The sequence below is a fragment of the Bombyx mandarina genome, chromosome 18 (assembly GCF_030267445.1).
Source record: "Bombyx mandarina strain Sakado chromosome 18, ASM3026744v2".
Taxonomy (NCBI): Eukaryota; Metazoa; Arthropoda; class Insecta; order Lepidoptera; family Bombycidae; genus Bombyx; species Bombyx mandarina.
In genome coordinates this window covers 7,527,688-7,540,338 of record NC_143224.1, presented here as the reverse complement: position 1 = coordinate 7,540,338, position 12,651 = coordinate 7,527,688, and the positions used below count along the sequence as shown (strand labels likewise).

The 12,651-nt window shown below is 36.1% G+C and overlaps 1 protein-coding gene across 5 annotated transcripts in view; it reads left to right on the top strand.

Moving 5' to 3' along the window:
* Positions 1–12,651, top strand: part of LOC114249107 (Histone gene-specific Epigenetic Repressor in late S phase) — a 245,520-nt gene that overhangs the window by 227,419 nt on the left and 5,450 nt on the right. For 3 of the 5 annotated variants that reach the window (XM_089734853.1, XM_089734851.1, XM_089734852.1), the window contains 5 exons: positions 8,750–8,856; positions 9,798–9,902; positions 10,167–10,260; positions 10,338–10,528; positions 10,615–12,486. In XM_089734853.1, the coding sequence (XP_089590979.1) occupies positions 8,750–8,856; positions 9,798–9,902; positions 10,167–10,260; positions 10,338–10,528; positions 10,615–12,486 (2,369 nt within the window). The remainder of the gene's footprint in view (positions 1–8,749; positions 8,857–9,797; positions 9,903–10,166; positions 10,261–10,337; positions 10,529–10,614; positions 12,487–12,651) is intronic. The other 2 variants (XM_089734855.1, XM_089734854.1) reach the window with 1 other exon arrangement.

Genomic DNA, 12,651 nt, shown 5'->3' with positions numbered 1-12,651 from the left:
TTACATGTATTAACATTAAATGTATTATTACGTATAATAATAAGTACATTCATTTATCGTCCGAGACCACGAAAACACGAAAGCATTTAAAAGCGTCCCAATTTTTTCCCGTCCCAGATCTTTATTTTCATTCGAAATTCAGAAGATTATTCACATTCTTCACTTTCTTCAGAAGATTAAAAAATTAGAATATCACTATTTTCATTAGAAAATAAAAATCCAACGCGGGATTAAATCATAACAGTAGTACGAGTATTAGTAATTAAGATTTATTATTATATACACAGTTCATACTGTTAACTTAATCTCATTAAGTATTATTTATTTGTAAAACGTGCACAAGCAATAACAGTTGATAAACAGATTAAAAAATAATCCAATTTTCTGATGACGCAAATAAATAATAATAATATCCGCTTCATCTATTGTACGTACATATTAGTATTTTTTTGCTCATCTCGTTAAGAGATAATTCCCACGCGCCCTCGACCGAAACTACCTTGCTCCCACAGCTTCGTGTTGGAGCTTTGAAAAGATTCAATTATTTACAATTACATCTAGTTTATTAACTATTTGTGTTACGTATATGCGATGCGTTGTGATTCTTATTAAAAATTCATGTTGAATTTCAACAGCCAATAACGTAATTGTGCCAAAATGTTTTCACATCTAATCAGGTTGTTTTTTTTGTTTGTAATATTGAATACTGTTATGCAGCGGTAGCTAATTACATTTTTTTTTTCGTTTGAGTAATTATTCGTTGTAGTACTAAGCGCGTATTGTGTTTCTGTACAAATAAGTATCACCGTCCTGTATGTTTCGATGGAACTCATATACTACCAACATTTATGCATGTACAAGTAACTCACACGCTTTATCCACTGATGTCACAAAGTGGGTGGTTTCTGATGTCCCTCGGGTGTCTGAAACCAATGACCACTCAAGCCAGCTACCTTCTAGCGAAATATAAAAATATATGAACCTCCTCGGCATTTATAACATTAGAAGTTAGTACAAGCACCCCTTATGTTAAACGGTAGCGTCGACAACAACGAAACATAAATTTTAACAAAAAATAAAAACAAAAGAATCACAAAAACAGCAAACAAAAATTCAATATTTACTTAAATATATCAAAATTGTAATCAAGATTTTTGCTAACCTAACCATAGATTATTTACATTGAAAATGTAATTTGACAGATTATCCGCGTCCGTTAATTCGATTCAGTCCTCCATTATTATGAATAACAATCTGAAAATACGAAAGCTTTATACACAAGTAGTTACGCAATGAATGTCGTTATAAAGTTTTTATATTATAATAAACGGATCCAATGACGGAATCAATATCCTCAGTTATCTTCTTAACAAAAAAATTAAGATGAAAAATCAATTATACAAACGAATTAACATGTTAGGCATGCTATCATCGTCTATCAAACCCGGTGGTCCAGCTGTACTGGCGCACAAAGAAACCGTTACGAATCTGCGTTCGGTAAATTACAGTTCGTGCTTTCCTTACTAAAGCTTCTGGTTGTTGTATAATATACTGTTTCATTTCTGTCTACGATGATACTTCTAATATTCTTTTTTAGATATTCCAAAATTCAAATAAAGAAGTTTCGTTTTTAAACCATAGATAATATACGAAATTCGAATAACGTCAACTGCAGATTTGTTTTTTTTTCTTTTTTTTCGCATAGAATATCATTCTATTCTATTTCTTGAGCTGAACGTATCACTTTAACATATTTATAATTATACCTTACCTACGTTAGCATACAGAAAACAATACAGTAGGCTAACATGCAAATGGTATTCTATTATTCTTTATTTATGTTCATAGGAATGAAAGCGAAGATTTTTAAAGATTTTTTTTATTGCTTAGTTTGGTCGACGTGCTCAGAGCCCACCTGATGTTAAGTGGTTACTGGAGAGACATCCACAACGTAAATTCGCCACCCACCTTGATATATAAGTTCTAAGGTCTCAAATATAGTTACAACGACTGTCCCACCCTTCAAACCGAAACGCATTACTGCTTCACGGCAGAAATAGGCAGGGTGGTGGTACCCATCCGCGCGGACTCACAAGAGGTCCTACCACCGGTAAGTGAAAAATGTCAATTACAAGAGAATCACTTTTTAAATCATCACTGAATCATATACTATTAAGACGCGTTTATTACATTTTAAAGTCACCATAAATTGTAATGCAGATAACGAAAGATATAAAAATCGTAGAGAATCGAATAACAAATGTTTAATTGGAGCGAATCGAATGAATGTGTCTTTGATCTAGGCACAAACACTCCAAATACCGAGTGCACTAAGCGAAATCGTTAAAGCTTCTTCACAATTTCAAGGATAACATTATAAAAATAATTTCAGGGATCTTGCGGTATTTAATGTTAGTTCGAATATTCGGAAAGATAGGAAACTCGCTCGATAATTTAATATTATCACATCAAAAACAAACAGCTAAGTAATTCCGGTTATTTTAGGTATTCGACGAACTTAGTTCGTGTAAATATCTCGATACTTAATTGAAGCATCGATACGAATGTATTTTATTTTAATTTACACTCACATTCATGAAGTGCCGTAATAATTGAAGTCGCGTTTCACAAGAGAATATAGAACGATGTTATTATTATATGTAACTGTAAAAATTGAATTTTACATACCCTTCACGACTGTCGGTCAAGTGAAAGCAACAGCAAAAAAATCGACTAAAAATAACGGTCGATGTATTGTAGTTCGAACCGGTATGTTGTTAATACTGTACTATATTAGTTTAGAAACGTGGCTTTATTCAGAAAACGGGATACTAATATAATAGCTCTTTTATAACAGAATTCACTACGCTTATTTCAACGTACGTATATTAACTAACATACTCGTCATGATAATCGCCTTATCGTTGCCGCCGCTGACTATTCCCTGAATCCTGCCCACGCAGAAGCCAGTCACCGTCTACGCAATAGACACGTCCTTACGGATCCATCGAATCCATTAACTCTTGCATTAGACGCGTTCTTCTTTCTTACTGGTGGTAGGACCTCTTGTGAGTCCGCATGGGTAGGTACCACCACCCCGCCTCTTTCTGCCGTGAAGCAGTAATGCGTTTCGGTTTGAAGGGTGGGGCAACCGTTGTAACCATACTGAGACTTTAGAACTTATATCTCAAGCTGGGTGGCGCATTTACGTGGTAGATGTCTATGGGCTCCAATAACCACTTAACACCAGGTGGGCTGTGAGCTCGTTCACCCACCTAAGCAATAATAATAATAAAAAATAACACTAGGAGCAGGCTTAGGGACCCCGGTATAAATATTTACCTACTACACCAGTATAATCTATATATTAATACGTGAAGCAAAAACTTTGTATCCCTTTTTACGAAAATTGCGCGGACGCAGGAGTATGAAATTTCCCACACTTATAGAGAATATAGAGAAGGAGTGCACAATGCTAATATTTTTTTTAAATAAGGCATAAAAGATACATTAAATCAATAAAGAAAACATTACACACACTAGAATGTATTTGACGCACACACGCATGCATACTATTTGTTTAATGTCAAACTTTTCTTATTGCTTAATGTCTGTGGTCAAATTGACAATAGAATAAATATTGTTTGTCTTTATTAATATTTGTCTAAAGTGTAGTCTTGGCGAAATCTGTGATTATAGAAGTATAATAAATAGTCTTTGACAATAGAACCATAATAATGTACAAACTTATAATTTCAATTAATTATAGACTGCGGGACCAACTAGTTATGATTAAAAACTCCAATAGATCTACATTAGATTTCTATCGTTGCTTAATTGTCGTATGTCCGTGGTTCGTGGAGAACGATGATCGCGGAACGAGAAACGTTCCGGTTGCGCTTTTTGCGGTGCAATGTGCGGCGAACCTAATTGCCGGGTCCGTGTCGCTAATTGAACGGCTACTCGTAACCGGTCGCAGCCGGGCCGTGTGAGGCCCGTGTTTGTTAAACGATTAAACCGGCTTATTAAATCGCATTTATTTTACTTCTGTTTTTTTTTGTTTTTCTATCATAGCGACACCAACGCTGATTTATCTATACTAATATTATAAAGCTGAAGAGTTTGTTTGTTTGAACGCACTCATCTCAGGAACTACTGGTCCGATTTGAAAAATTATTTCAATGTTATATAACCCATTTATTGAGGAAGGCTATAGGCTATATAACATCACAGTAATACCAATACAAGTGGAGCACCAATAAAGAATATTTCAAAATAGGACTTTAAATAGCTCCTTAACATTCTATAATTCAAAAATATTTTCACTTTCTACGTAAATGAAGTGGGGGGTAAAATTTAGCGTTATGCCAACGTAATTATTCCACGCGGACGGAGTCGCAGGCAAAAGCTAGTTTTTAATAAGACGCAATCGAACATAATTTTTGTAATTGAGATATTTCGTGTATTTTTTTTTTGATTCCGTCAAACTGAATCCGATGTGGACGCCATCAAAGTCACTTGATAGCATATGTAAACGTTCTTTGTAATCAGAATCATCGTACGAATTCCTGTAATTCTATTTATAAACGTCGTTCTCAAAGTGTTTTTTTATATATATTCGCAACGCACAACCGCTACACGAACGGAAGCGCTCTATCCACCTACGTACTTTACACATCAATTTACTAACGGACACAATATTTTTCGTGTTTATGAGCTAAACGTAATAAAACCTACTTTATTGTCTCTGGCCTCTTGGCGCGCATAAAGTATTCTTAAACTAATTCGTTTCGAATCGGGCAGAAAAACTGTCTGATTACATCGACTTCAAACTCATAAAAGTAAATAAAAATTGCCTGAAAAACACTCGCATTTTAATTTGCGCGTCAAAACATTTATTTTACGTTTTAAATTGACTTTTACATCTATAAAGGAGGCAACCATAAAACCATCTATTTATAAACGCCACGAATAAAAAAAAAACGCTAAGAATAAAGGTAACATTATTATCTTTTTTCAGTATGGTAATTGGCTTCTTGCGATGCTAATGTTGCCAGTATAAAATTCTACAATCTACAATTATTAAAAACATACATATTACTCTAAATAAATGGAGCGAAATGAGATTAATGAAATAAATTCTCAGTAAAATAATCGCCATTTACAGTAACATCAATGAACTTTAAAAAAAAACACTAAATTAACAAAATAAAACAATTCACACAACTTCAATACACGCTTTCCGTCAAGAAGCCCAGACAACATTCATTAATGTAAAATTAAATACTTCATAATAATGCAACAGAAATTAACGATGTTTCAATGACAATCCTCGCCGACTGTAACGAGACGGTAGACAAATAAATAAAAGAACAGCTTTGAAAATAGACCCCTCATGGTACAACTGCCGATGCGTTCTCAAGGCGAACCGCTTCACTTACTACCTTCATGTGCATTGTACTTCTTTTTTCCTTTATTAAATACTAGAACTGTCCGTGAGTTTGACTATATAGGGATACTGGTCAAATTAGTATTTAATGAAGGAAGAAGTTCATAAATATAAAATAACTATTTAATAAAGCCAATCAATCAACATTTAAATAAAAACTAGTTAAATCATTCGCTTATTTTATTAAAGACATCTTTTTTTTTTTTGCTTAGATGATTGGATAAGCTCACGGCCCACCTGGTGTTACGTGGTTACTGGAGCCCATAGACATCTACAACGTAAATGCGCCACCTACCTTGAAATATAAGTTCTAAGGTCTCAAGTATAGTTACAACGGCTGCCTCACCCATCAAACCGAAACGCATTACTGCTTCACGGCAGAAATAGGCAGGGTGGTGGTACCTAATCTTTAAGTAAATAATCTTTAAATATTATGTATATTTTTTTATCAAAAATAATATCATAATTGTTAACATGCTTCCAAATAATGCTGTTACACCTGTACGATGCTAAGAAGATAAGATATAATTATTATTTTCCTACCTAATCGTTGGTAGCCTAATCAGATATTCTAATTACGCGCGGCGGACCTGAAAGCACTTTTTAACACTGGCCCTAGCAAGAGCAGTGCTTCCCTGAATCTACCGCCGGATCGAAATCACTTTCATATAATAAAACCTTAATTTATGTAATTCAATGTACAGCAAAAATACTTTACTTGTACCTGTAACCTTTTACGTTAATAAAAAATCATTAAAGAAAGCAATAATAATTCTCATGTAGAAACTTGAAACAATAATTCCTATATAATCAGATGCCGTAGTTTAAAATGTTTATCTGCATTTCAAAGTTTTCAAACGCATGTTTCTCACATATCCATAACTTAATCTTCTATAATTCTTATTTTGTGCTCCGCAAAAACCTTTTTCCCTTTACGGAGACACCTGCCCTATATCCTGTGGACATTGCTCTCTTTCTACTTCTTGGAATGCGTATAAGTCCATCCCGCTCTTTAATATCGCATGTTTGTTTTTATATCTGCCTTATTACAGGCGTGATTGTGATCGGAATGAATTAATGAAGGGCCCGACGTTTTATTGCCTTGTATTATTTTTATGAAGATTCTAGATAATTCCGTTAATGGTATTAATCATTTAAGTCTATTTTAAACAGTGCTAATACATGCCAGTAAATGAGTTTGATTTAATCCAGTATTTAATCTTGGACTTCATTTCGAGATCTTAAGCTTATCATTGTACGATAATTGAGGTTTTTTTTAAATATCGAACTAATAATATGTTGTATAATAAATATTTTTGTTATATCGAAATAAATAATATCAATCTAGGCTATTTTCAGAAATCATTATTATTTCAGGTCTCAAAACTAAACAAAAGAAAAGCGTAATCTGATTAGTATTATTACTAACACTAAACTACCTACTTAGTATTATTATATATGAAAACTGAAATATCGAATAAAAACCGCTCGCTAATCTGATCAGTGAACTAATCGTAATTGTCAAATTGTTAATCTGTGAAAGGTACACATACAATCTATTGGTTTGACAACGACGTATCGGTGAAGTACCTGTATGGTAAAAAAAATAAGTACCAAAAAACAAAGATGCAATTTTTTCAAAATATAATGTTTACAATTAATCTACTTTATTTTATTCAATAAGTTTGTACATACACGACTTTTAAATGTTATATAAATTCTTGCGACCGCAAAAAAATAACAACGTACCAAGCTAATAAAGCAATACTTAATGGCATCGTTAAGTGACAGCCTAGATAATCCGACTACAAGTTAGGACCGCCTCTCAGATGTTTACGCGCGCAACGCCTCACTAGCGCCCCGCGGTACACGACCGAACTAAGCGGCGAAGATTTTATTTAGGTTTCGTTGCTCACTTTGCGTTCGTTTATCGCGTTAGCGAATAACAATGAGGTTCAATTTTATTTTTATTATTCCGTAACGTATATGAGATTCTTGACTTTTTAATTATATTTACATTCAAAAGTTAACCGATTACATTATGAAATAAACCCCGTTCATTACATTTCGAAATATTTGCATTACACTTCTCGGTTGGACGGTAGCCCTGTGACGACATCACTAAGACATTGCAACTCACCTTGAAAGCCGTAGGCTCTTTTTTAATACATGACTGAGTTGGTTCAAACTGGACCGCGGCAGAAATAAGCAGAACCCACAAACTGAATAGATTTCAATTTCATGTTCAAAACTCGCAACACTAATTTTGTTTCTAATACAGATAAACTAGAAACTTAAAATGATCTACTAACAAACTTGTTTGTAATCGACAACGCCGACCAAATTCAAGCACTGTTCATACTTAAATGTAATTCGACAGAAACAATCGGATGTGGTCACTGATCGAGATGGCCAGAAAAACCGTGTTTTATTTTGTGTCGGTTGATCTAAAAGTAAAATTCAATCGACAGTAGGAAAACCATGGGCGACCACATCCATAGCTATATAATTCTAATGAAAATAAGTGACTTACAAAAAGCTCATTCGGGCGTAAAGAGTGATAGACGTAATAATTTTGAATTTTAATAAAAAGAAGGGGAGAGCCGACTTGTTAATAGTGAAGGGTGAATGTGTGAATAAAATTACTAAATTATATTTATACGCAATTGGCGAAATAGTAAGGGCACATTGGATAAATGGATACCAAAATAAATCTCATTTAATTTGCTTGTTATTAACACGTTCATTGCGTTATGTGATTTGAAATGCGACTGTCGTGTAATGCGACCGACAATACCCGTGTTCTTTCGCTCGATACGGGAAGCGACTAAGCCCAGATTTCTATGGGCATGGGCCATATTAAAAAAACGGTCTTTTGGGATCTTGTCGTAGGACCTCTTGTGAGTCCGCACGGGTAGATACCACCACCCTGCCTATTTCTGCCGTGAAGCAGTAATGCGTTTCAGTTTGAAGGGTGGAGCAGTCGTTGTAACTATATTTGAGACCTTAGAACTTATATCTCATGATGGGTGGCGCATTTACGTCATAGATGTCTATGAGCTCCAGTAACCACTTAACATCGGGTGGACTCTGAACTCGTCCACCCATCTAAGCAATAAAAAAAGGCTGATCAGGTCTCATGCGCACTGTAAAGAAGTCCAATTTTATCTCGAAAAGACCTCATATGCACTGTCTAAGTTTAAAAAATGGTCCCGCAATCAACGTTTTAATAATATGAGAGACCTAACATCTTGATCGCTTTTTCATTTGTTTTAATTGTTTCCTTGTTTATTGTTACAGGATACTACCAGCCGGCCGGTCCCCTTATCAAGGAGACGAGTGCAGACGCAGAGCGGGCACTCGCAAGATACCACCCACCACCACATTACCACGCGCCGCATCCATCGGTAATTATAATGTTTAACTCCACTAATCTAAAAGGTTTAATCCCCATATCGATTGTGAAAATCGAATAGCTAAACCGGAATGAGGGCTTGCTTTGCAGACACATTCTGACTTAATTAAAGACGATAGATACTTGCATCATTCATTAAATACATAACGTTTTGATAATGGGAAATTATTTTGCATCTTTCTACGCACACCCAAAGGTCCAAAATTAAAGGAACTTTTTTTTTTCTTCTACCTATGCTGATAGCCTTGAGAGGCTATTTCAGATTCACTCTGACGTGTAGATGAGCTTACGGGGCTCAAACCGGAAAGTTGCTAATACTGGCCCTAGCAAGAGCAGTGCTTCGCAGAATCTACCAACGGATCGGAAACGCGACCCTCTGAGAAGATCCGGCGAGAAACTCAGAGGGCTAAAGCTACAGCTAAACTATTCAAGTATTCAAAATTCAAAAACCCCAGATTAGGATGATCTCTTATGCTATGGCTATAGCCGTGAAGCTGAATAAAAAATATCTTAGTTTTAGAGATACTGACACTGACCGTGAATCAAAGCCGCGGCCCACAAAAATAATCCATTAAATGAAATCGATACACGGTCTAATACTATTAACCTGTCGTATTTTTTAAATCGTTTATTTTACCCAAACGCACAAACGGCAACTCGAGCACATGCAGCAAATTAAAAAACTAATAAAACGAACTACATAATTACTACTATATCTGGGACACATGAGTTCAGGGATTAATTGATCAGGATCATTAACTTTGTAAAAACATTAGGCATTTGGAGTCTAGATTTCGTTTCCTAGTGAAAATCCTAGATTGTTACAATTGAATGTGAAACGTTTATTTCTTGAAATGCCAAAACTTTCTTAGCGCTATAATGAATTGAAACAAAAAAAACAATTCAATTAAACTAATGACGTAATCAATGTAGATGCTGCAGCAGTATGGTCCTCCGTACTACCCGGATCTATGCTATGGACGGTATTACCGACCACCCGCACCTTATCACATGCCGCCGCCACAACCAGACGCACAGGTAAATAATATTTTAAATTTTCATTCTTCATTCATATTAAACATTACTTTCACAGGTAACAGATTAGATTGTGTAACAATGAAATGTCTATTTGTACATATACATATGAGTACTAATAGTTCGTCAATTTCCCTGAAATGAAATGTAAACCCAATACAATAGATGTGTCTGGAAAGTCCCGCAGCTTTTATTACGCTATGGTTTGTCGATTGTTTCTTGTTAAGCGGCACAAAGATCTTGTTAAGAATTGTATTACGTTTCCAGATGGTAGGCGTCGGCAGCGAGCCATATCCCCCGTCACAGTATTATGGCACGCCACCATGCTATCAACATTCACCGCAAAGGATACCATACGTTGGTAAGTTTCGAATATTGTTATCTTCAAAAATATATAATTAAGAAATAACAAAATATAAGGAAGATTTTATTTTTTAGAATACAGATGCCCGTGCCCACTGAACGCGTGTCCAAAAAACGTCCTTATTGGGCCCGTTACTGGTAAAGCCCCAACCGGTAGCGGCCCAGCAGACTTACCCTCAGCCCTCGTGCAGCCCGGGGGCGCCTTCCGACCGAAGGTGCGGGCGTGCGCGCTTGATACTGCCTCTGACACTCACGGCAGTGGAAAGGTAAACCATTATTGACCAAATACTTTTTTTTTGTTAAATATAAGTGATCCTATCCGTAATTACTCGCTCAATCTATTTCTGTGCAGGATCCACCACTAGAACCAGAACCTCCAGCTGCAGCTGATGCTCCACATCAATGTCCACTGCCGGCCATAGGTGGTGCCTCACCGAAACGAGAATTTCTCGATGTTCGTGATAAATTAAGAATCGCTGGTCCCCCTGAAGCTCTCGGCCCTCCATCCCCAGCTCGAGGTTCGGCTGGTGTATGCGCACCGCAACCTCCACCGATTGCACCTCGACGAGCTCGGCTCGGCAAAGACATGGCTAGGAGATCACTAGCTGGAGATGATACCGGTCTACTTCTATCAGTACCGCGACAACAGCAGAATACTACGACGCCTACACCCAGCGATGCTGACGACGACGTAATGGAGATTTCCCCACCAGTTTGTGGCCCAATTGATTTATCATCTTCAGATGAAAGAACAACACCATTGGTCGATGTTAAAAAAGAAAATGAAGGGCCTACATATGCATCAGCTCGCAAACCTGAGGCACAAGCCTTAAAAGAACACAACAACTGTATCCTGATTACGGACTCCACAACAGTTTCTGATGGAGCAAAGGCAGTGAAACGCAGGTATTCTAGACCAAAGCTTGAAATAGATATGAAAGACTCTCAACTTGAAGACGTATGTAAAACAAATGGAATTGGAGAACACGTCAAATTACAAAAACGAAGGAAAGTGTCTGGTGATCATACTGATATAGGCAGGATAGAAACTGTAACAAAAGAACCAAAAAAGAAAACCACAAAGAAACTCCCCAAAACCCCTATCACTGATAAGAAAAGCCTGAAACGAAAGAGGGTAAAGTCAACAAGTGGCTTGAGTAGTAAAAAAATGCTTGTAGAAACAAACTTAGATGAGGATTTAAGGTCCAAAAGTATTACAACCATTGAAGATACTCAAGTAACTAAGCCGAAAACAAAAAGTGCTCAGATACTTGACAATCTGATTAGGAAAAACAGCATCGAGAGGCTAGATGCCAAAAAATATACTTCAGATGGAGAATTAGATCCTGCAGAACTATTTTTATCCCCAAATGAAAACATAAGTCAAAATAAGAAAGAAAACGATATCAAGAAAACTAATATCAACAATAACCTCCTAGAAAATACTGTCAATGGAGTACGGCCCAACACAATCGCAGCTGTAACCCAACTAATTGAAAAGAAACTTGCTTTCAAAAATGCTTGTAAACTAGAGACAGTGGATTCCAGAGTGACTCACAGCATAAAATCAGTATTAGAATCATCAGTGATAAAATCAGAAATTAAAAAGCAAGTTAAGCCTGAAATTATTGAAGAAAAACCAACGATTTATCTAGAAAAAGATGCTTCCAAATGCGAGAAAATTATCGAAAAAGATGAAATAATTAGTCAAGAAACGGAACCCATTAAAACTATGGTTACTTGTGACAGTGAAACTGCAATCACAGTTTCAGAAATACCTATATCAAAGGCACCAACCGATTTTGAAGCAAATGTTTCAAATGAGGTGAATATCGATGAATCTCAAAATATAGATGAAAATTCAGAACACTCAGAGGGGAGCAAAGGTTCAGAATCAATACGCCGGGATAGATCAGCGTTGAAACGATGCAAACTAACTAAAAACAAGATAAAAGGGAAAAATGTGGCTAAATTGCTAATATCGAAGAGACCGGCGATAAAAACCGATGAAGCCACATTAGTGATTGAGGAGGCTTGTGCATCACCGACACCCAGCGTGGGATTTAGGGGGAAGGCCCGAAGAAGAGGTTGTGGAAGCTCAAGACGAGGAAGACGGCCACGATCACCCCTCACATTACTAGATTTCGGACCCAGAGCGCCACCACGGTGGAGTAATGGTTGGAATTGGGACGGAGAAAACTATATATCCAGAGTCTACGTCAGCGTAAGTTACTACTATTTACCTAAAACATAATACAAAACATGTAATTTAATAGATAGAGTTAAATAAAAGCCTACCCAAAATTATAATTGCTAATTCCACAACCAAATTGGTCGTTTAAACGAAACTTATAGTTTTTGATGACTAAAAATAAATAAGACAAACTGT